The sequence below is a fragment of the Gobio gobio genome, assembly GCF_949357685.1.
Source record: "Gobio gobio genome assembly, chromosome: 18".
Classification (NCBI taxonomy): domain Eukaryota; kingdom Metazoa; phylum Chordata; class Actinopteri; order Cypriniformes; family Gobionidae; genus Gobio; species Gobio gobio.
The window spans coordinates 12,312,895-12,337,254 of record NC_137111.1 but is presented as its reverse complement, the minus strand read 5'-3'; the positions used below and the strand labels follow the sequence as shown (position 1 = coordinate 12,337,254).

The 24,360-nt window shown below is 39.4% G+C and overlaps 2 protein-coding genes across 3 annotated transcripts in view; both read left to right on the top strand.

Moving 5' to 3' along the window:
* Window positions 1–10,500, top strand: part of sft2d1 (SFT2 domain containing 1) — a 51,341-nt gene extending 40,841 nt beyond the window's left edge. Inside the window, exon 8 of one of the 2 annotated variants that reach the window (XM_079843151.1) lies at window positions 9,994–10,500. In XM_079843151.1, coding sequence (XP_079699277.1) covers window positions 9,994–10,033 — 40 coding nt within the window. In that variant the 3' untranslated portion in view covers window positions 10,034–10,500. The remainder of the gene's footprint in view (window positions 1–9,993) is intronic. The other variant, XM_079843152.1, reaches the window with a different exon arrangement.
* Window positions 10,501–13,368: 2,868 nt separating this feature from the next.
* On the top strand, window positions 13,369–16,106 carry prr18 (proline rich 18). Its single transcript, XM_079842542.1, has one exon. It carries the CDS (start codon window positions 13,503–13,505, stop codon window positions 14,265–14,267), a length of 765 nt encoding a protein of 254 aa, XP_079698668.1. The 5' UTR covers window positions 13,369–13,502; the 3' UTR covers window positions 14,268–16,106.
* Window positions 16,107–24,360: the final 8,254 nt, after the last annotated feature.

The window sequence follows — 24,360 nt, the reverse complement described above, 5'->3', positions numbered from 1 at the left end:
TCATTAAGCATATTAAGAGCATTTCATTAAATAACTTCCCAAATTATAACCTTGTTTATAGAGACAGCAAAGGATGAAAAACAACTTTGAAATTACTAGTTAACTTGGTTTTGTGCTCATGATGAGGGTTTTATAGATTGTGTGCATTGATTATGTTAATTACTTTGATAAAAGTTTTTCCATACTTTTCTTAAGAGGTAAACCCTGCACCGCAGTATGTTTTCTCAGTCCCAAGGCCTTCTTTTTGCCATATACATAGATGTGTAAATGTAAACAAAAAAAACAAAAAAAGCCTGATAAAACATCTGATCTAAACTTCATATATATATTAGACATAACTGCTTTGGCTCTCTGGGCCGCCTTCTTATCTCTGATGACTATTTTGAGTGTTTAGAATTTTTTCTTTTATAATGTATTATGGCTGCCCTGATGGAAAAACCCTGGGAAGGAAATCTAGCGACCGGACCACTTCACTTGGAAGTTGCATTGAATATCCCTGACCTGGATTGTATGGGCTCTACTTGTGATGTGCAATACTGAAGTTAACCGTATTAGTCAGCCAAACTAGATTAGCTCAAATGCCAGTTTAAATCCCAGTTAACTTCAGTGGAAGTCAGAAGTTTGTCTCCAAATGGCAGCATGTCAGACTGTGACACCCTCTCTCTCAGTTCATGTTTGTTGGGTGGGATTGGGTTGTATACACATGGGGAGATGAATTCCCTGAATGAAAACATGTTGTTATTTACGCATGGCCTTGCGACTGTTGGACTTCACCATATGGCACTAATCCCCTACTGGAGCGCATTGCTCTCCCAGTGTCATGCAAATGGATGCTTGCTTTTATTCTTGAGCCCAAGGTCTTTATCTAAAACCGTAAAAAACATGCTTCAAATTAATTGTGCTTGTCAGTAACGGTTTCTTTGTTTGAGGCTTTTTTGTGGCAACTTATGCCGAGTTCACACTGCACGATTTTTGGCCCGATTTTCACTCGCCGAAAGGTTTTGCGAAATTGCAGACAAATGCCCGAAATCATAGGCAAATCGGTGCTCGTTGACGTGCGTGACAATCACGCAGTGTGAATTATCAAAGATGCGATCTGAGAGAATCTGGACCTGTCGGCGATTCAAAATTCTTCTGTGTAAAGGCCCTTTCACACCGGACGCGTACTGAAAAAGCGAAGCGTAAAAACGAATATTTCGTTATAGCCGGTTCCGCACTTACTTCAAATGTCCGTGGGACAATTTGTGGAGCTCGAGAGAGACAGTAGCACTGCATCTGACGAGACAAACACACTTCAGGAACCAATCGATCCGGAGCAGCTGTTTCCAGTTGTTTCCAGTTGAGTCACAATGTAAACATTTAAGTGCCACAGTCGTACTGATGGAAACACATTCACTTTCCATAGTCGCGGACACAATTAGGTTAGAAAAAGTTTTAACTCAAAAGGTTATGTTATCGTTGTCTGTAGCCTACAGTGGGCAAACACATCTGCATTTGTACACCTGTACAGCTGTAATCTCATGAGAAATGCGATACCTGGCAAAGGTTAATGTTGATTGAATAGCTAATTACATCAACTGGACATTTCGTGACCTTTGTTTCCTTGTATGTGATTGGTTTAAGCCTTTTCTGTCGCTGCGAGTGTTAAAAAAAATCGACATAGAAACAAAAAAAATAAACATTGTTTCTTCGCCACAGCACATTCGCGTTCGGTGTGTAAGCACTCATTACACAAACAGCTGATCAAAAAATAAAACCATCACGCGAATTACTCGCGCGTCAAAATCGTGTCCAGTGTGAAAGGATCTTAATGTGTTCTGACAGAAAATTACATTGGCGATGACCGACAGCCCAACATGACATCGCAACCCATGACTTTGCATAAACATACACGCCACTTTCTAAAGCTAAATGGCGTCTTATCTGTACGCATTTTGAGCCATCCGCGTGTATGTCTACGCCGTGTGATTCCGCGTGTATGTCTACGCCGTGTGATTCCGCGTGTATGTCTACGCCGTGTGATTCCACGTGAATGTCTACGCTGAAACGAACCATTATGTGTGTGTGTGTGTGTGTCCACAATGTAAATGGATTTATAAACATACTAAATTATGTTTTTTTGAAAATGTAAAAATGCATAATGTTTCTTGTGATGGGTAGGTTTAGGGGCAGCGTGTGTGTTTGTGTGATGGGTAGGTTTAGGGGTAGGGGCAGTGTAGGGGGATAGAATGAAACGGCGTTGATAAACACGCTAAAAACCGATTATGCGTCTTGATAGCACGCCAAAATGGCATACGAATTGGCGTGTCATACATACGCCATTTCATGAGATCAGTCTGGACAGCCAATGAGAGAGTAAGATACAGGGCAGGGTTCTGGGAGGAGTTATAGACCAGAATATCAGTATTTTAATTGATGGATTTACAATTAAATCAAACTGAAAAAGCATACCTCCAACTCTCTTTGCAGAACACAATCCTTGCTCATTGTGTCTCTCCAACCAAACCATAATTTAATTTTCTTTTCGTTTTTGCTGTAAATCAGTGCACAGACAATTTGGATCATAAACTTCTTGAGGGCTATCATTTTTAATAACAATTTGTCTCGCGTGAAAACGCAGGTTTCAAATCAAAAAGGGTTTCAAGCTTCAAAAAGAACAGAAAAAGCACCGTAAATGGATCGTTAAAGTAGTCAGTGGAGAGGAAATGTATCAGTGCATAATGAATTGTGGTGTGTTCCTCAAAAAAAGCTACCATATTGTTTTCGAAGTCTCTAAATATAGCACACGTCAGTGTATGCTTTTGTTCAATGGAAAATAGCAGCATGAACATTCTACAAAACTTCTCTTTTTGTGTTCCGCTGAACGACATAAGAGTGTGTAAATTATGACAGAATCTTCATTTTTGGGCAAACTCTTTGTTTACAGATTCATTTTAGGTGCTGGATGGCAAAAGTATCCAGAAGATAAAGTGGTATAGAACATTTAAGTGAAAATCCTAAAAAGGGATAGGCGCTAAATAAATTAACATAAAACGCAATCTAGCTCATGATGATAACTAACTATCTATCTAATACAGATAACAAATAACACTCTAAACTAACTATCATAAACATAAAGCCAACGTAAACAACTTACGATGACACACAGGAACATTCAAGTGGCGGCAGTCGCCTCATTCGTTGGAATGTTGAGCATTATTGGATCTCCAAATACAAAAGAATCGTTAAGCGTTTTGCATCCCTTGCTGAACCCGACAACCCCCCTTCTTTCCTGCCAGAGGTGCTCGTGCATGTTTCTGATGGATTCTGACAGCCAGGGCACCCCATCCCCCCCAACCTGACACCCTCCCTGCTTCAAGAACCTCTTGAAAGAGGAAAACAATGATCTCTTGAATGATTCCCTCTGTATTCCACCTGCTGCTTTCGTTTCATTTGAAGACCAAACCCTTGACTCATCTTTCCATTTATCTGTAGCTGGTTCATCTTTAGAGGCCCCTCGCACCATTGTTTCATTGTTGATTGTTTTCCTAGAAATAGCCGCACCCTTCGACATGCTCAGTAATGCTGTTTTTGAGTGGCTTAAAATTGTGTTAGGGCTCTTTTCATTGTTTTTTTACTGGATTAGCATGAACAGGCTCCACGTCATGACCTGTTTATCCCACTGATCTCTGTTTTGAACATTGGCTGTGCACATGTTTTTTTTCATGAGGATGGTGCATATCCACAATCTAATATTTTAATGCACTTTTTTTAGATTAGTTTGATTATATTTCTTTGTCCCTCCAGTACGAGAGTGTTAAGATGATTTATTAGTGATATAATTTTACCCCATATTGTTTCAAACATGTATGACTTTCTTTCTGAAGGACACAAAATTTGTTTGTTTTTTGCCCATACAATGAGTCAATGAGGTTTGGATCCCAATGTTCTTCAAAAAAGATATACATTACAAATTAGGTAGGTTTGATTAATTTCCCTGAACCAGACGGTCCATTTTAATCAATTCTAAACTCTAATTCTATTATTTACATCCTGCAAAAAGGCTCTGTGTTGCAATTGTTCATATATATTTAAATGTTTTAGTAAAATAATGAACTGAAGAGATAAATATGAATTAATAATAAATATAATTATTATTATTATCATTATTATTATCACTGGAGAAAATGCCTTGATTTTATCTTTAACTTGATTTTTTCAGTTTGGGTCAGTCAGTATTATTTTAGTATTATACTATTGTAATTTTTGTTAATATTTAGAATTGTGTGATTTTTTTATCTTCTACTTTTTTTAATTTTATTTAAAGTTTGACATTTTTATTAATATTTTTTGTATATGTCTATACAGTTTTTATTAAGTTTTGGTTTTAGTTTATTTCATTTTAGTACTTAAACTAAACGGAAAATGGCAAATGTTGATTTAGAAACTATCTGAAATACAATAATATGTTGCTTTTATTTTATTTTAATTCATGATTTTTTTTTCTTAATCAAGTAAGAAAAATGCTTTTTGGCTTTAGTTTTAGTCGACGATAATAGCCCTGTTTTGGGTGTAATGATGGTCCCTCTGACTGGGAAGAACAACAACTCTTTTTTCAAAAATGGTTTCATAAATATTGAGATATTGAAAAAAATTGGATTTTTTTTTTTTTTTTTTTGCCATATCAACTTCGCCCTAATATGGAGCTAATGAATCTTGGCAGATAGATGCCTCTTGAAATAATGGGTTTCCCCGATTAAAAAAAAAAAGATCCAGCCCAAAAATATTCCCTCCTCTGCTGTCTTCCCCTTATGTGTCAAATAAAAACATAGCCTATTTATATTTGTGGAAATGATAATAATAATCCCTTAATGTCTCTACTTTTGTTTAAGCCCATAATGTTTTATTTTTTTTTCCCTTTTTCTCTATGATCATCAAGTTCTGGCTTATTCAGCTTTTTTTTTTTTAAGAAATCCACCCGCTGTGCTGGAAAGCCGGGGCATCCGTTGCGCCGATATTTCATCAGAAAGCAGGGGGAGTTAATCATCATTTATTTATGTGCTGTATGTGCAGTGCTTTTAAGGCTAAACACTAAACAGTCTCCTGGTTGCGGCTGCTGTGTGGGTGCGTGTAATGCAGGAGGGATGAGTAACATATCTGCAGACGTTCGTCAGTCTCCCTTCTTTTTCTGTCCTTGTTTCATTCTCTCTCTGATTCTCTACTCTTCCTTTTAACCTTGACTGCTTTCACACCTCCTCCACTTCCTGTGAATTTTGAGCATGACAAAGTCTGCATAGCAACACATTTAGAGAGGGTGACAGAGGCAGAGGCGGAGGAGAGAGGAAAAAGGGTGGAGGCTGAGGCGAGGAAGGCACCGTGACCTTGTTCTGCTGTTGCCTTGGAGACCGTGATGGTTACCTCATCTTTTAGCTCCATATCAGGGCTGGGCGATATGGAAACAAATATTTTTCATCCACATTTTTTTCAGTATCTCAATATTTATTATTTAATTGTTCTTTTTCCTAATCCGAGAGAACCATCCAAACAGCCAGTATTGCACTTACTCTAGAAGTAAAATACTGCAAAATATAATAAAAAATTATCAAGTAATGTTTTTTCAGGTTTTTCTGTAAATGAAGGCAGAATGTGTGAGTGATGAGTCGAGTTTCCAGACGATTCATTTATGCCAGACTAAAGGAGCCAATTCATGCCCAATTTACCCCTCCCGACATTCACATCCAGGGCATCGGTCGGTTCCGATGTTCGGCCCAGATTATCTGGTAATGTGAGGCGTTTACAGATCAAATCTTCAACCTCCCGATCTGCTCGCAAACACATCGGGGCCTTCCCGACAATATCAAACATGTTTGATATTTAGGATTTTAAATCGGGATGAATATGACAATGATGATGTCAGTACTTACAATAGCCAATGAGAGACAAGTCTACAAGGAGACGGAAGTGACAGAACTTTTGAAATGGCGTCCACGAAACAACAAGCAACTGTACGGGTCCGGTGGACAACGGAGATGGAGGAAAGGCTGGTCGAAATGTGGCAACAGCACAGCCGTTTTTTTTTTTCTCTCTACAAAAAATAAGTATTGATTATTAGGGCTGCAACATTATCAACAATGAAACTAATCGACTACAAATTTGACTATCAATTAGTCGCATCTACGCACTGCCGAAGAAACCATTAGCAAGTCATGTCACTTTACGTTAGTGAATTCTGAATAACCAGTTTTGGGAAGGTTACTTTGTAAATTTAATGGGTTACAATTACAAGTTACCGTATTTAAAATTAAATAAGTAGTGTAACTATTTCAATTACTTTATTAAAGAAATGTAAATGGTTACATTTTGATTACTTTTTGATCACTTTTCAAAATTTCTAATGAATGTTTTCGACTGTTAATCTTTGTCAAACATTTAAGCCAGGCAGGGTTAACCTATAAAAAAAAAGACATGCATTGAGAGAAAACACACAATTCTAGATCATTATACTGTATTACATATCATGCTGATTTTCAACTTATTGATATAAAAAAATAGTACAAATCGACATACTATTCTTTTTACGTGTGTGTGTGGGTGTGTGTGGGTGGGTGGGTGTATACAGTATAAAAACCATTACGCCTATGGAAAGTCCCCATAAAACATGAAAACCCAACGTGTGTGTGTGTGTGTGTGTGAAGGGAAACCGTTATACCATATAAGGCCTATTATTGATTTCTCACTAACTGAAGCAAGAATAGATACTAGTTTCACACTCGCTAGCAACCCAAACAGACTCCCCCAGTGTAGCTGTCATAACATGCTTGGTACACTCTAAAAAAAAAAAAGGTTCTATATGGCACTAAAAGTGGTTCTTTGTCATAATCATAGGGGAACCACTTCTGGTGCTATATAGCACCATATCTTAACATGTTCTGTATATGGTAGCGGTGCTATATAGCACCTCAGCCAAAGAACCACGGAAGAACTGCACCAAGATTGGTGCTATACAGCACTTAAAAAGGTTCCCCTATGATTACGAGCCAATAACCACTTTTAGTGCCAAATAGAACCTTTTTTTTTTTTTTGAGTGTATTGTTTTGTGTTTTTTGTTATATTCCACCAGTTATAGTATGTAGAAGTTATATTACACCTAAAATATTGTTTAGACTCAATGACCAATCGTTGTGTAGTTGAATAGCTCTATTTTGCGAGTAAAAACGGGACCAACTAATGGAGAGATTTGTCCACTAGGTGTCGCTTGAGGTTAACATTCATCATAGGAGATGCTTCCTCAGGTTCGAACCATTGAAACCTCCGATGTCAATAGCATTTTAATAGTTGCCAAAGATATTTTGCACTGAACTGTTATATTTGCGCCCTTTTCTGGGTGGAATGAATTTTATATTTCCAGCACTGGAATTAATTTTTATTTTAACTTTCAGACAGGTTGTAGCCTAAAGGCTAAAGCTTTCAGCGGCAATGTGGATTGATGTAATTGGCAGAAGTGGTGCGCTGCATATTCGAGACAAAAGAACCAATCAAAAATGGCAGGAGGAATTGTTAACATCAAAAACAGGCAAAGCAACAAAATAATATTATTCAACATTATTCAAAATATTCAGATGTAATACTGCGTTTTTTCAGGCAGGTTTTTGAGCCTGTAAGTTAAAACCTCAAACTACGACTTTGTAGCGTTCCAGGCAAAGTCACGCCAAACTGCCAGAGCGCAAGAAATTGTGGTAGCTGGATGCAAGCAAAGCATGGGGGACCGTGCGGGGCTTATGCTCATTTACAATCATTTCTATCATCAAAGGTGCTTACTCCTTGCTTATTTGAGGGAAACGGAGGAGAAAAAACGGCACACAAGGCAAGAGAAGCTGCTATAGCTTTTATTTAACGTTATTTGTAATGTTTATGACTTCCATAGACACAGCATCCGTAGGGGCTGCCATTGTTGTTTCGCGGGCTAATGTGACATCAGAGCTCGTAACTGGTAGTACATCGATCTAGTACGAGTTCACGGGTGGGAAGTCACGGGTTTGACTGCCACTCCAGTCCACTTTCATGGGTAGAAGGTTGGAAAAACACGTGTTATGGGTTGCCTGGAAAGCATAATCATTAAAGGGTTAGTTCACCCAAAAATGAAAATTCTGTCATTAATTACTTACCCTCATGTCGTTCGACACCCGTAAGACCTCCGTTCATCTTCGGAACACAAATGAAGATATTTTAGTTGAAATCTGATTGCTCAGAAAGGCCTTCATTGGCACAATGCACGGTTCACTCTCAAGACCCTTAAAAGGCACTAAAGACGTCGTTATAAAGTCCATCTCACTACAGTGGTTCTAAAATAATTTTATGAATCGGCGAGAATAGTTTTTGTGCGCAAAAAAACCCTATATAACGACTTATATAGTGATGACGATTTCAAATCACGGCCTCATGAATCTTCGAAGCGTTATGAATCAGTGAGTCGATTCAGCAGTTTGGATCGCCAAATTTCAGCATGATTCGACTCGCTGATTCATAACGCTTCGAAGCTTCATGAGGCCGTGTTTTGAAATCGTCATCACTATGTAAGTCGTTATTTAGGGTTTTTTGCGCACAAAAACTATTCTCGCCGATTCATAAAATTATTTTAGAACCACTGTAGTGAGATGGACTTTGTAACGACGTCTTTAGTGCCTTTTAAGGGTCTTGAGAGTGAACCGTGCATTGTGCCAATGGAGGCCTTTCAGAGACATCAGATTTCAACTAAAATATCTTCATTTGTGTTCCGAAGATGAACGGAGGTCTCACGGGTGTCAAACGACATGAGGGTAAGTAATTAATGACAGAATTTTCATTTTTGGGTGAACTAACCCTTTAACATTTTCGTAAGTAACTGTAATTTAACCAAGCATTTTTTCTCAGTAACTGTAACCGATTACAGTTACATTTTTATTTTGTAATTAAATTACGTAACTCCGTTACATGTAACTAGTTGCTCACCAACACTGTGAATAACCCATTTATATGGAAAAAACACTTTGGGTGATCCAAGTTGCCCGAAACACAAGTGCTTAATATTTGAGCTCTTCAAACTAAAGCATAAGCGTTTACCACGTCTTGCCCTGACATACTTTGACAGATGCGTGCACTGTTTAATGAAGTGTTTTCTTCAGCGCATAACTTACATTTTATGGTTATATCCTTATCTGTAAATGTTAGACTGTCCCGTGAGTATTTCCATTTTGCCTATTAGCGTCTTGTTAAACTTCACTGAGCGAGCGCACGCGAGTCAAACAGACGGAGTGCAGTCCAAACACTATTATCGCAATTTCTTCTTGCCCGTTGTCCGCCATGTTTGTTTACCCTAAAGTTAGAGTAGAGATGTTCTGTGTTCACAGGAAGAAGTTTGCTCACAGTTTGTTTGTGATGGTCTTGGTCACATTGCTATAGGAACAAAACTGTTAAATCTATCAAATAGTCATGTTTGATTTTAAAAATCTTAGTGTGGGCCAGATTTGAATCTGTTAACAGAAATTAAAAGAATTTACCAACTTGTACCAGAAGTTTAAATCTGATACATACAAAATATCAGAGAACCGTACTCTCTGAATGAAACATTATGCCTTTTTTCCCCTCGAATTGCTTGACAAAACTAGTCTAATGAAATTATCTTTAGTACAATAAATGAAAAGGGCATTACAATAATCATAAACCTTACTTCTATGGGGTTGTTCTGCTTCTCTTCATGCAATGTTTTCGCAAATAAAATATGCAAGAGCTCCACCCAGTCACAACGAAGAAAAATATGTTCAAAACAAGCTTTTTTGGGATCAAAGAATTAAATTGAATGTTGAGGTAATAAACCACATTAACAGCGAGCTATCGGTTTATTTAGGATTAAGTATGGTTTTCATCATGGTGTTTTAGTTATCCATCTGTTTCTGTGGATTTTGCTGTGAGCCCCCACCCATATGTAATACTCTTATGAGTCGTCAGCCATAAACATAAATGTCTTTCTTTTCACAGGGATGCTGTTATGAAGTGTTTCACCTCCTGTTTGAGCTGAAGTATCAAGTATTCCATCTGACGACAGGTCCTGCGTTTGCAAGAGTGAATATGTGAAAAAAAGATTGTTTTTCTCTTTCATCTCAGAATCTGCCACATTATTCTCCATGGCCTTAAAATGTTCATGTTTTGTCTTAAGATAATAATTTTAAATAAATGTGTAATATTAAGAGTGAATATGTAATATTTGCATTTATTACAAGCCTTTTTTTCTAAACGCTTTTTGGTTCTTTTTATTTTGTGTGTGGCGGATAAATGCTTATTACATGATATACTGCCAGTTAAAACGGAGTGAAAAACTTGTGCCTTATTACGTGTGATGTTTATGAATGAAATTCATTACTACTGCTCCATATTGTACAGAAAATACCTTTCTACCAGACTTATTAACAAAAAAAAGAAGAGAAATTTGTATGATACCACATTCACACCAAATAAATAAACACTATACTCAGGCTTTGTTGGTTTGATGTTTTGGAATTTATTTGTCTGCTGCACGGGGAGTTAATGTGTCATATGTTATAATCTTCTGAGTGATGTGTTCAGAATAATGATGTACATAAAGCCCTGGGCAAAAGAGACAGCTGTCTCACCACACTGAATCTCAGGAGATGAGCTGATGGGATTCTAGGAGTCTACCTCTTTCTTTCAGAGCTTAATCTACAGAACAATAGCTTTTTGTTTAATAAACCCTTATGATTGTCTCTTGCATGCTCGGATACAGGTTTTGTTCCTTACCTCAGAGCGTCACATGTTCTTAACATGACCTAATAACCTAGAGTGGCTGGTCTGTTTTTAGACTGCCTAAGCAAGGAGACTGATGCGGTTTCCATGACAACTGTGGGAGTGCTCTGTTTTCTTGAGCATCCCTCCTCCACAGCACACTTCTATGCACAATGCTGATCACGTGTCAGTAATTACCGTGGTGAGATTGTGGGTGCAACTGTTGGTGGACCCTCCAGCTTATGGCTGAGACGATGCTTTATATTTTACACTCCAAAAAACACATTCAGTCAGACAGCTTTAATATTAAGTGAGAATATGTCGGCTGAGAGTACATCTGATACTGTACGGATGTCTGATAAATCTTCCCCAGTGTATTTATGATATCAGCTCAGAACATTCTACACCTGGCAGCGCATCAGGACTGATGCTATTAAGTATAAAATGGACCAAATTAAGGTTGTTTTTCATTCTACACCGATCAGGCATAACATTATGACCCGTCGAGGCATGGACTCCACTAGACCCTGGAAGGTGTGCTGTGGTATCTGGCACCAAGATGTTAGCAGCAGATCCTTTAATTCCTGTAAGTTGCAAGCTGTGGCCTCCATGGGTCAGACTTGTATGTTCAGCACATCCCACAGATGCTCGATTGGATTGAGATTTGTGGAATTTGGAGGCCAAGTCAACTCCTCAAACTCGTTGTGCTCCTCAAACCATTCCTGAACCATTTTTGCTTTGTGGCAGGACGCATTATCTGCTGAAAGAGGTCACAGCCACCAGGGAATACCGTTTCCATGAGGAGGGTGTACATGGTCTGCAACAATGCTTAGGTAGGTGGTAGCCTACGTGTCAAAGTAACATCCACATGGATGGCAGGACCTAAGGTTTCCCAGCAGAATATTGCCCAAAGCATCACACTGCCTCTGCTGGCTTGCTTTCTTCCCATAGTGCATCCTGGTGCCATGTGTTCCCCATGTAGCGACGCACACGCACCCGCCCACGTGATGTAAAAGAAAACATGATTGATAGGACCAGGCCACCTTCTTCCATTGCTCCGTGGTCTAGTTCTGATGCTCACGTGCCAACTGTTGCCGCTTTCGGCGGTGGACAGGGGTCAGCACGGGCATCCTGACTGGTCTGCGGCTATGAACCAGCTTTAACTACTTGAGCAATTTGATATACAGTAATTCGTCTGTTTGATCAGACCAGCCTTCGCTCCCCACATGCATCAATGAGCCTTGGCCTCCCATGACCCTGTCGCCGGTTCACCACTGTTCCTTCCTTGGACTACTTTTGACAGATACTGACCACTGCAGACCGGGAACACCCCACAAGAGCTGCAGTTTTGGAAATGCTCTGACCCAGTCATCTAGCCATCACAATTTGGCCCTTGTCAAACTCGCTCAAATCCTCACGCTTGCCCATTTTTCCTGCTTCTAACACATGAGGACAAAATGTTCACTTGCTGCCTAATATATCCCACCCACTAACAGGTGCCGTGATGAGGAGATAATCAGTGTTATTCACTTCAGTGGTCATAATGTTATGTCTGATCGGTCATGCCATCACAGATGCACTTCAAACGAAGCTATATGCTTTGAAGCTAAAGGTATCAGTCACAGAACTGTAACATTGTTTTATTACAGGCATAGAATTTTATATTTTGTTTCACTTTGGATTCTTTTGAAGTTATAATTTGCATAAAACATTTATTTTCTCACTGTAATCTCTATGATTTAATTCTGAAGGCAATCTATGGACGTTGTTTGTGAAAATAAACATCTGTCTTTGTGTGCTGCTTATCAGTAAGGATAAGCCTATTGATTTTTTCCCTCATTTTACTGGGGCTGAAACACTTCACAGTGGCTGGGTGACAGAACAGCTGTCACTGTGAAATTACCAATTGCTGGAAAGGAGGGCGACGGATCAATAACGATGGAGGCTGCTTGTCTTTAACCTCCTCTGTGCTATGCCAAGGTCGCCAAGGAGAAAATATTGACAATCAGCAAAAAAAGAAAAATGTACCGTCGGATGGATCTGCGTTATGAAGCTCTGCTTGATGCATTCCAATACATTGCTGATCCAAATATGTTATTCTATAGCCTATAACTATTTGGACACTTTAAAGTCATATTCAGGATTCAAAACAGTCGACAGAAAAAAAAAAAGAAAAAAAAACAATGTTATAATTATCTTTAAAAAAGAAAAGAAAATCAAGGTTATGTAAAATACATTATTTTATCAGTAGTTACGTTATGTTGTCATTGCAACACAATAGTAAAATAGTGATAGAATTTGTTTTTGTTTGTTTTTTCACTAAAAGCATGTTAAAAATAAGTTAGGTTAAAAGCAATGCATACTGTCTTAAGGTGACATGATCATGATTTATGTGATGAATTAATTACCGGTTGTTCACATAGCTATGACACTTGTGTGAACTTGTCTGTATTATTTTGTATTGTGCAATGCAATAAATCTTCTTTATAATATACATTCATAACAGGCACTTGTGTACGCATGGCTTTGTTGTTTTAACCTTTATGTTGTGACCACGCCCCTTCCGCCTGACACACTATAAATCCCCCGGACGCCCCGCCCCTTGTCAGTCTAGAGGTGAGATGTGGAGCGCAATGGACTACTGCGTCTAATGCCCAAAGATCCGGTGGACCGAGGCGAATGGACGTATTTCTCCCATCATTCACGCACAGATTTCTTCGTTGTTTTGCGCATCGATAGCGTTCAAAATGCCTTTTCCACCGATAAACCTGCACTCACGGATATCATCGCCAAGAAAGGAGCTGTTCAGGAGGAAGAAGAGCAGGGACAATGTCGCGCCTCCTCAGCCCACGTACAGTCAAAGGACAGGAGAGGACAAGGAATCGGAGAAAGATAAAATATCCACACCGTGGCCGTCGGCCAATTTAAAGCAGCTGGGACGAAGTAAGCCGACCAGAGTCCCTCCAGATCCCGAGACGGACAGCAAACATTCATGGTTGAGCGTCCCCAAACCCTTGGCTACCTCATGCGAAAGCGTCCCGCGGTCCAGTTCTGGAGAGTCCAGCCATAAATATGCCTCCAGGACCTCTATAGCAAAAGAAGAAGGCGAACAAGAGATCCACTTCTCCCTCAGCCTGACCCCAGAAGCCATCCTGGTCATCCAAAAGCGCAATCTGGAAAAGCAGATGATGGCCAAGCAACAGAAGTGCTGCGCTTCCGCGGATTTGCGACACCGGCGGGTTTTCCCATCCAAAAGAGCTCAGGGCAGCTCTAATAATAAGAGCTCCGGACCTGTTGCCAAGCTGGACGGTTCCAATGACATCAGCACCATTGTGAAGATCTCCCTCCTCAATGATCAGCACAAATATGATGATGTTGAGTATGAGGAGGAGGACGGAGACGTGGACGAGACTGTCATGAGGAAATGCAAAGAGTGGCTCAAAGGTGTGGAAAGTGCTGCTGCTTTTGGGAAAGTTGATAAACTGTCATCGTTGCCTCATCTTAAAAGTTGATGACCTCAACTAGCCTACTTCATTCCGCAAAAGAAAGACCCACTGTGAAGACTTCAGTCCAATATGTGTCAAACACAAGTCACCTGATTTCTTTTAGAAATAATGTTGTCTGAGGGTCATTCACACAGGACGCGTTCTTGCGTTCTTTCAGTGATATTGAAGAGAAGTTGAACTATTAGGCCAATTAAATGGACACACCGTCTTAAAACGCAAGGCTCGTGGCCGTTTTACGCGTAAAACAACGCAAACGGAGCGAAGGAAGGCGCACGTATAGGGCGCGTTCTTGCTGAAAAAGCGCAACAATGGAATATTTTTTTTTTACGTGACTGGGCATGTGTCTTAAAACTTGGCACATATGGAAGACACTGAAGAAAAATCAAAATGCGTAGCAATGGTTACACAGACCAAAAATTAAAACAGAGAAGATGTAGCCTAATGCAAGAATGTGAACGTTACGCAGGACACGTAGTCGGGTTCATAGGCCTACGCTCTACCAAATTATTGAAATGGAACAGAATGCGTATGCCTTTTTAAAAGTTGAATGTTTTCAACTTGCCACGGCGTTGACAGAAACGTCCACATGACGCAGTGCACATAAAGCAACAATGAACGGCGCTGAATGAACGCAAGAACGCGTCCGATCTTTCTTAATGGGCTGACGGGAATGTTTTCTGCATTGAGATGTATTGCTGATCACTCAGAGAATTTTTTGCAGGTTACCTTTACACGTTGACTGGGAAACAGTAGTAGCTATTTTTGCACATTGCTATTGTTTTCACTTTGATGGGCTGAATGACAGATGTCTGTTTCAAACTGCGGAAGTAATGTGGACGATTAATGGGGAAAATGAAGCGAATGAATGTGAAATGCATTCAGAGGCCACGGTCCTTTGTGCCAGAAAACAATAGCTGTCAACGGCGACACTGTCTGAGAGCCTTAGAATAGACACTTCATATCTGAGACTTGTTAAAAGTATGTGTGTAATATAAACTGAAGGACTGTTTGATCGACGAACCAGCCGTGTACAGTATTTATTTTGCAATGTGGATGTGTTTATATGCTGTGTGTTCTTCATTTTTAAAGGTTCTGATAATAAAATCGAAAAGACATGTTTTGTTTTTCTTATTATCCTACTTGAATGATCAAATGTGAACAGAATATTAGATTTTATATAAGATTTGCCTTTCACATTAACTAAATGTATGCTAGCTACTATGATATGATACCAAGACAACTAATAATGATATGTATAGCCTACATTAGTCATGTTTGTATCCTATTATAGCTATACATTTTGTCAATGTGAAAGGCAGGTACCACTAAAATCTTACAAGGGATTAAATATTAATTTAATAATTGGGTAAAACTTGAGAACAACAGGGCTACAGTAAACAAAGTGAAATGAATGGGCTATAAGGTATCAAAAGGACTGAGGTTGTGTAAGCTTGCGCTATGGCAACGTCCCCTTAAACACAGATCAGACCTGAAACTCACCACACACGCTTTGAGCTCTCACTGTGGAGACAAGTTTGATGCTACAGCGAAAAATACTGAGTCATTCAGAAAATTGTTTATATAAAATATATAGCCATTACAGTAACACACTGTGTTAGCTGTTTAGCTTGGGGTGATTGTATTCAAGTCTCTTAGAAAACCACTAGTTGATTGGTAGTAAATCAAAGTCTTCAGAGAGCAGATTTTTATTGTTTAACGGGTAAGTTTGTTTCATTTATAGATGATTTATTTTCATTTTCTAGGTGATAACTATGTTATGGGAATACCACTGCTGATGTAATTCAGAAATGTGAGTAATCTTTTTCTCGTTGACATAAAAATAATGAGTTTATTTTGTTGACTTTATCCAAAATCATTCTAATGTTATTTATATATACACACTTATTATCAACTGAGAACCATTTGTACATGGTTCATTGAATTCAAATATTTGTATTTTTATAAATTAATGTATACCATGAAGGTAATTATGTGATTAGGTGAAAACTTCAAATACTTCAACTATCAAATAGTTAATTTCTCTGATACATTTTGTCCATGATTTTTGTTAACTATAGGCCAATTTACATAATAGCTCACTGGTCTGATTATGACAATGAAAACTGAAGATGTTCATCATGTCAGCTCGTTCCCGCCTATCCTGAACTCTTACCAGTCAGCACAGTGTCCAGAAAAGGTATGTGTTAAATAGTACTCAATAGCATGCATTATATTTAAGAGAATAAACCACACAAATAACAAGAAAAAGCAGAAATGTCCTGCTTATATACCATTTTGTTATGAGTGGACAGAAAATGAATACAATATTGATCAATATTTACTATATTTTAGACACCAACAGTTTGAAATACTTAAAGCATATTTTCTTTGGCATCCATAGCCAAGTTAATGATAAACGGACACTTTTGAATATGTTGGGCAAATACTTGGAATGCTATCAATGTCCAAAACAAAAGGTCTTGGTCACACTTTAGTTTGAGGAACACATATTCACTATGAACTACGACTTCTGCCTCAATGAACTCTTACATTTACTGCTTATTAATAGTAAGTAAGGTAGTTGTTAAGTTTAGGTATGGGATAGGAATAAGGGATGTAGAATATGGTTATGCTGAATAAGGCATTAACATGTGCTTTAATAAACAGCCCATATCCTAATGTGCAAGGAGCAACTAGTTAATAGTGAGAATTGGCCCCCTAAACTAAAGTGTTCCCAAAGTCGTTTCAAAATGTTGTGAATGTGGAATATGATGTTCAGACTTCTATAGGGACACGGTGTGTCCGTGACAATTACAGAACAAATGCAACTTAAAAACAACATAAATTGAAGAACAAATGAACATAAATACATGGGTAAATTAACTATTAAAATCTGTTAAGATGCTATTGATTCAGACAAAAATCATGCTGGCATTTGTAATGATTGGTAAATTCAAAAAACGAAGGAGAGTTATTTTATTAACAAAAAATAAACATGGGCACACCAAACATACTGCCATGTAGAACAAGACTCGACAAGGAACACAAGAAACACTGTAGCTTAAATGCACAAGGGGTAGTTGTGAAACGGGAACAGTCAAAGAACTAATCAACAAGAAAAACTACAAAGTACTACAAAATATGATGCAGGAACAGGAAATAACATTATATACCACACAAGACCAGGCTGGGATCATGACAGCATTTTTTAAGTTTCCAATTTTTTTTTAAATTAATTATTAATTTTGATGTTTTATGAGACAAATTTTTGAAAAGTGTCCAGAGATTAAAATTTTAAATTAAATTTATTTAATATATATAATTTGATTAATAGGTTGAAGTTCTTCGGTAAAAAACTACATTTTTAAAACTTGAAAAAGTTGTATTGCTCCTTGGACAAGCCACACATTTTTGCATTTGTCAATTCACTCCATGGGGTGTGACTGTAATCAGCGTCATCTCTGAACATTATAAAATCCCATTCCTTTGTGCCCTCATCCCCATCCATGGAAAATAGTAGAACAGGGAAAGTACAAATTAACAACTGCTGTGTTAGTCACCCTGGTTACAACTATCAACACAGTCCCCAGGTCAACTTCACAAGTCCTTTTCAGTAGTTAAAAGCCCTTATTCTTCCCCCAAACCTTTGCATATTCATTACCCCATTCTGTTATCCTTTGTACCATACATCAGTGTTCTTTTTTTCTGTCCCAGTTCACCCTTACAGGTTGTTATTGTGGGGAAAAGGAACATTCTTAAAAGGAGTGAACTGTGCATGGGGTCATGTTTGACCCTTTCCAACATATGAGTCTGATAGGCTGTGCAAATACTGAGATATATTTCTGTTATAACTCTAGGCATATCAAGGGATGAGAACAGAAATACTGTACAGTTTAAACAACAGAAAGAGAATATGTTCAGAAAGAATTGTTGGCTCTATTAGCAGTTTGAATGTGCATGGATCATAATACTAAAATATTCTGAATATACACAGCTAAAACGTTCCAGCAAGTGTAGTCCGATTCCTGAGCAAATGGCTAATATGAGCTGGTTTTTAATAGTGAAGCAAGAACATCCAGCGTGTGGTGTAATTGGATTCTGGAACGAGTGAATCTTATGAATTATTAATTATGAATCTGTTGGAGCAATTACTGAATTCTTTTCACCCAATTACTGGACCAAGTTCACTCCATAGGCCTACTGATTTTCGAGCATGCATTTTTCATGATGATGCTACGGATGCTTGTTTTTGCAACTTTTAATCTCACAATACTGACTTTTCCTCGCAATTGTGAGTTTATATCACAATTCTGAATGGAAAGAGCTACGAGTTACAAGAACTTGCAATTATCCCACCTTTTATTAATTGCAAGTTTACATCTTACCTTTCTTATTATTATTATATTTCACAATACTGACTTAATTCTTCAAGTTGTATAGTCCGAATTGTGAGATACCTAAACTTACAACTGTCAGAAGAAAAAAAAGTTGTGAGATAAAAAAATTGCAATTACCTTTTTAATGTTTTATTTTATTGCTCTGTGATGGTGTGGTTATCTAGAAACAAACTGAAGAATCGGAAGAATGTTCTGAATTTTTTTTTTTTTTACTAATTACGATGCTCAGGAACAGGCAAACGGGTAAAGAAATACACACTAACACAACAGTGACTGGACAAAGAGTGAAGGCAAGGGTACAACTTAAGTAGTGAACACAAACAAGGTAATTGCCAAAACACAGCTGAACTAAATGAACTCATGACAGTGACCATGGAAACAAAGGAGTGGTGGGAAACTGAACAAAGGAACAAAGCAAACAAGTAAAACAGAAATAACCCTTGCGCCACCCTGCAGTCCTGGAGGTCACAGGCAGGTGAGCAGGGTGATGATGCTGGGTGGTTAGGAAGCCACCAAGGTGACGCTGGCAACTCAGGAGACCAGGGACCAGTTCAGGGACGGCCTTCATGGACGGGTAACCAACACCCCCCCCCCAAAAAAAAAATTGTATTGGGAGGAGCAATGGACTCTGGAGCGAGCTCATGTGCTGGAGTCCTCTCTGGACTCGGGACAGGAGACAGAGTCCTCTCTGGACTCGGGACAGGAGACGGAGTCCTCTCTGGACTCGGGACAGGAGACGGAGTCCTCTCTGGACTCTGGTCAGGAGACGGAGTCCTCTCTGGACTCTGGTCAGGAGACGGAGCCACTACTGGACTATGGACGGGGACTGGAGATGTCATAGGACTCTGGACGGGGACTGGAGATGTCATAGGACTCTGGACGGGGACTGGAGATGTCACAGGAGCTGACCAAAAGTCAATTAACTAGTGGTCCCCCGTTGGTTCTGGTGAGGACTGATATCCAGGTGTGGTCCTCTTGGCAGAGGGCTCTGGCATGGCGGCGGCCATCTTGGCAGAGGGCTCTGGTGTTGTGGTGGCCATCTTGTCAGAAGACTCATGCATGGCCATCTTTGGGCTAAACTCAGCCCTGGGGAAAAAATTCTTCGTGGCCACCCGCATGGAGGTGAATGCAGGATCCGCCAACTTCGCTCCCAGATCAATGCTGTTTGATACCAGCTTCCGGGCTCGAGGGTAGACTGGTGACCTGGCTGGGATGGTCCCAATGGGCTGGAATGTGGAGGGTGCAGGTTTAGGGTGAGCTGGAGTGCCTGCTTTCGTATAGGGACTGAATGATGATTGTGATTGTCCTTATAAACAGCATCAACTACGAAATCAGAACCATTTAAACAGAGGACATAATTAATAAGGTCTGCTACAGACCTATAAAATTCGCCAGGAGAAAGGAATTGAAATAAGTTTCGTCCAGTCCCATCTGAAAGCAGGCAATGACCATAGCATCACTCCAGCTCACCTGAAAGGGAATATTCAAGGAATTCCTCCACATACCACTCCAGAGGTCGACCATCCTGCAGGATATTGAGGAGACGATCCTCAGTCATGTGCTTTGTAGTAGGTCCAGTCATCTGTAACTGTGTAGTTATCTAGGAACAAACTGAAGAAATAGAAGATCAAATCTAACAATAACTTTAATTACGATGCTCAGGAATAGGCAGACGGGAAAGGAAACACACACTAACACAACAGTGACTGGACAAAGAGTGAAGACAAGGGGGCAATACAAAGTATAGTGAACACAAACAAGGTAATTGACTAAACACAGCTGAACTAAATTAACTCATAATGACAGTGACCATGGAAACAAAGGGGTGGCGGGAAACTGAACAAAGGAACAAATCAAACACAAGCAAAACAGACATAACCCTGACAGGCGGAAGAAAGCTTCCATATATACAAAGCAGATAGAACACTGACTTATTTTGTATTTATTTTTTGCTGCACAACAGTGACACCGTAACACTAGTGCACCGTAAAACCAAATCAATCTCACAGAAAAATACAAGTGGTAGTCACTGTAGAGTAAAATGACATCCAGCTCCACCTCTCTATACGTCTAATAGGGTGGAGGGATAGAATTGTGGTAGGGTCAGGGTGCGGTTGGATATTCTAGCTCCACCCTTTAGGCCCAAATTACATTTGCTCGAGTTAGACATAAGCTCCACCCATTTTCTCTGCAGTGAGCAGTCTCTCGAAAAATAAAAAACTATTTTAAGAGGTGGCGATTTCATATGATTTTAAGAGAAAAAAAAAGTAAGCATTAAGCCCCACCCATAACACTGATCATGCAAAAACATAAGGAATTTATTTATTCGGCATAACATTATGACCACTGACAGTTTAAGTGAATGACACTGATTGTCTCTTCATCACAGCACCTGTTAGTGGATGAGATATATTTGGCAGCAAGCAAACATTTTGTCCTCAAAGTTGATGTGAAATATAAATAAAATGGGTAAGAGTAAGGATTGTCCGAGGGAGAGAGTTGACAAGGGCCAAATTGGGATGGCTAGACGACTGGGTCAGAGCATCTCCAAAACTGTAGCTCTTGTGGACTGTTCCCGGTCTGCAGTGGTCAGTATCTATCAAAAGTGGTCCAAAGAAGGTACAGTGGTGAACTGGCGACAGGGTCAGGCGGCCAAGGCTCACTGATGCATGTGGGGAGCAAAGGCTGGCCCGTGTGGTCCGACCAAACAGGTGAGCTACTGCAGCTCAAATTGCTCAAGAAGTTAATGCTGGTTCTATTAGAAAGGTGTCAGAATACACAGTGCATTGCAGTTTGTTGCGTATGGAGCAGCATAGTCGCAGACCAGCCCATGCTGACCTCTGTCCACCGCCGAAAGCGCCAACAGTGGGCACATGAGCATCAGAACTGGACCACAGAGCATTGGAAGAAGGTGGCCTGGTCTGATCAATCATGTTTTCTTTTACATCACGTGGATGGCCGTGTGCGTGTGCGCCGCTTACCTGGGGAACACATGGCACCAGGATGCACTATGGGAAGAAAGCAAGCCGGCGGAGGCAGTTTGATGCTTTGGGCAATGTTCTGCTGGGAAACCTTGGGTCCTGCCATCCATGTGGATGTTACTTAGACACGTACCACCTACCTAAGCATTGATGCAGACCATGTACACCCTTTCACAGTATTCCCTGGTGGCTGTGGCCTCTTTCAGTAGGATAATGTGCTCTGCCACAAAGCAAAAATGGTTCAGGAATGGTTTGAGGAGCACAACGAGTTTGAGGTGTTGACTTGGCCTCAAAATTCCCCAGATCTCAATCCAAACGAGCATCTGTGGGATGTGCTGAACAAACAAATCTGACCCATGGAGGCCCCACCTTGCAACTTACAGGACTTAAAGGATCTGCTGCTAACATCTTGGTGCCAGATACCACAGCACACCTTCAGGGGTCTAGCGGAGTCCATGCGTTGATGGGTCAGCGCTGTTTTGGCAATAAAAGGGGGACCAACACAACTTTAGGTCATAATGTTATACCTAATCGATGTATATGTTTATAGCGAGACGACTATAGACAGATTCCAGAATCTTATAATCAGGGGCGGTTATAGGGTCAGTGGATATTCGGGGGCCCAGACTAAAATTGGATAATTGGTTATTTTTTTTAAGGAATTAATTAATTAAAGGATTAAAAGTGATTTGAGGGAAAAAAGAACATTTAAATGTTTGCAAATAATATTTTATTAAGTATGTATACGCAAGTGTTTTTTGCTAGTTTCAGCCTTACGCAGTTATCATTTTCATGCCCAGTGCCAGGTTGTTTAAATAGCAAATACACTTGCGTCATCTGTTTGCCCATGGGCGTGCTTTTCTGTAAACGAGGTGTGTTCAGGCACATTGTTGGCGCGTAGCCATTTTGAGGCAACTGAAAATGACTGCGCCATTGACCAACAAAAACTTGATCTAAAGTCAATAGCGCAGTATTTTTTGTGTTATTCAAAATATAAATATAATGCTGTAATATGCACTTTTCATGATTAGGTAATCGCTGCAGCTGTAATTGTATTATTTTTCTGATTTATTGTTCAGCTGTGTGACAAAGACAAGAAGTAACAAAACATTTGGGGCATTACTAAAAACATTCAGGGCTTAAGCCCCTTTAGCTCACCATCCTGCTGCAGCTCTGACACAACCAGATGATTGAGACATCTGTCCACCAGCAAATGTCCACGAAAAGCTCTTTGCACTGACTTTCCAGTCATCATGTGCTGGATGGCATTTGATCCATAGACAACTCCCATAATGTTCCTGAGTCCTGTGCCTTCCATCAGTGTGCCTATTGCACCAAGTAGGTTCATAAAAATATGAAAACCTCCAAGCATTAAGACTATGCTTTTCAGGGGACTACTCTGTGGTGCATCCATGATCATCTCTGGTGCTTTCCAGTTGTTTATGAGTTAAGTTATACAACTCCAATTTAAGTTACTTTTGGGTGCAATAACTTTTACATTGAATGTCAAGTCTGTGTTTTAGCAAAAAAACACGTACAGAGTAGGAGTTACATGACATAGGCTAAATCGTTTACATCTCTGGTTCACCCCAAACAAAGATAAAACCATACAGTAATCTCACAAAATCATGGATTCCATAAGTATGTAATCATGTCAGTGCAATTTAGACAAGTCCAATGGATTCATAGACCCAGAAAACATGGGGTTAGACACCAAGATTACTTGACTAGGTCAAATAATGAAGGAGTTAGGATATTTTAAGGGCTTCCTGCCCATCTTGGACGCCATCTTGAAAATTATACCTTTCTAGTGGTCAAACTTTGGAAAATTGTTAGTATGTTATTAAGGACACCTACAAAAAACAGCTTAGAAACCTTTTGTTAGAAATTTTTTTGGGTTAGTTTTTTTTTCTTTCAAATATGCAGCTGCCTAACCCCTAGCACCACCCCTGTTTATAATCGGTCCTTTTATTATCCTAACCCTTTTAGTTAGCCTAATTTAATGAAAAAACAGTGAATCAAAAATGAATCAACTTATTCCGACTCATTTATCGAACTGCGAACTCAAACTGCTTATCACTTTAGCCATGCCCAAGACTTGTGGGAATCAGCGTGACAGTTGTTCATGACAATAATAAGACACACACTTTATGTTTTGTTGTTAGATAATAACAAATAACAATGTGAATGTCTTTTAATGTTAACAGAATCATTAAGAAACCAGAATCATTTAAGGGAATCAAAAGAAAAGCAGGATTTTAAATTTCTCAATATTTGCCCAGCTGTGTGTGAAACTGTCCAGCTTTGATTCATGATGGCTGACACAAATGATACAAAAGACCCCACTTCCAGCCATCCTTCAATGACACTTCCTTATTTAACAGACAAGATAACTCTGTCCCCTTTCACCCTTCTCTTATTGCAGTGGCAACAAACTGATTAATACTGCCTTCCTCTAATGCTCTTTGTGAACGGCCACAAAGCATCCACTTCCTAAACGGGCAGAGCTTGTAAAATAAAGGAATGTTTGCCAGCCCGCCAGGCCTTTTCCAAAAATGGACACGCCGTGAACTCATGAAGTGCCTGTACAAGGAAAAGGACAGTCTGCTATTCCCTTTGTTTTTTATGCTTGCTTGAAACAGGTGTTTGTCTCAAAATGTCATTCTTATACTTAATACTTGATAAGTGTACACATTTGATGCTCTTCCATGAGAAAAAAAT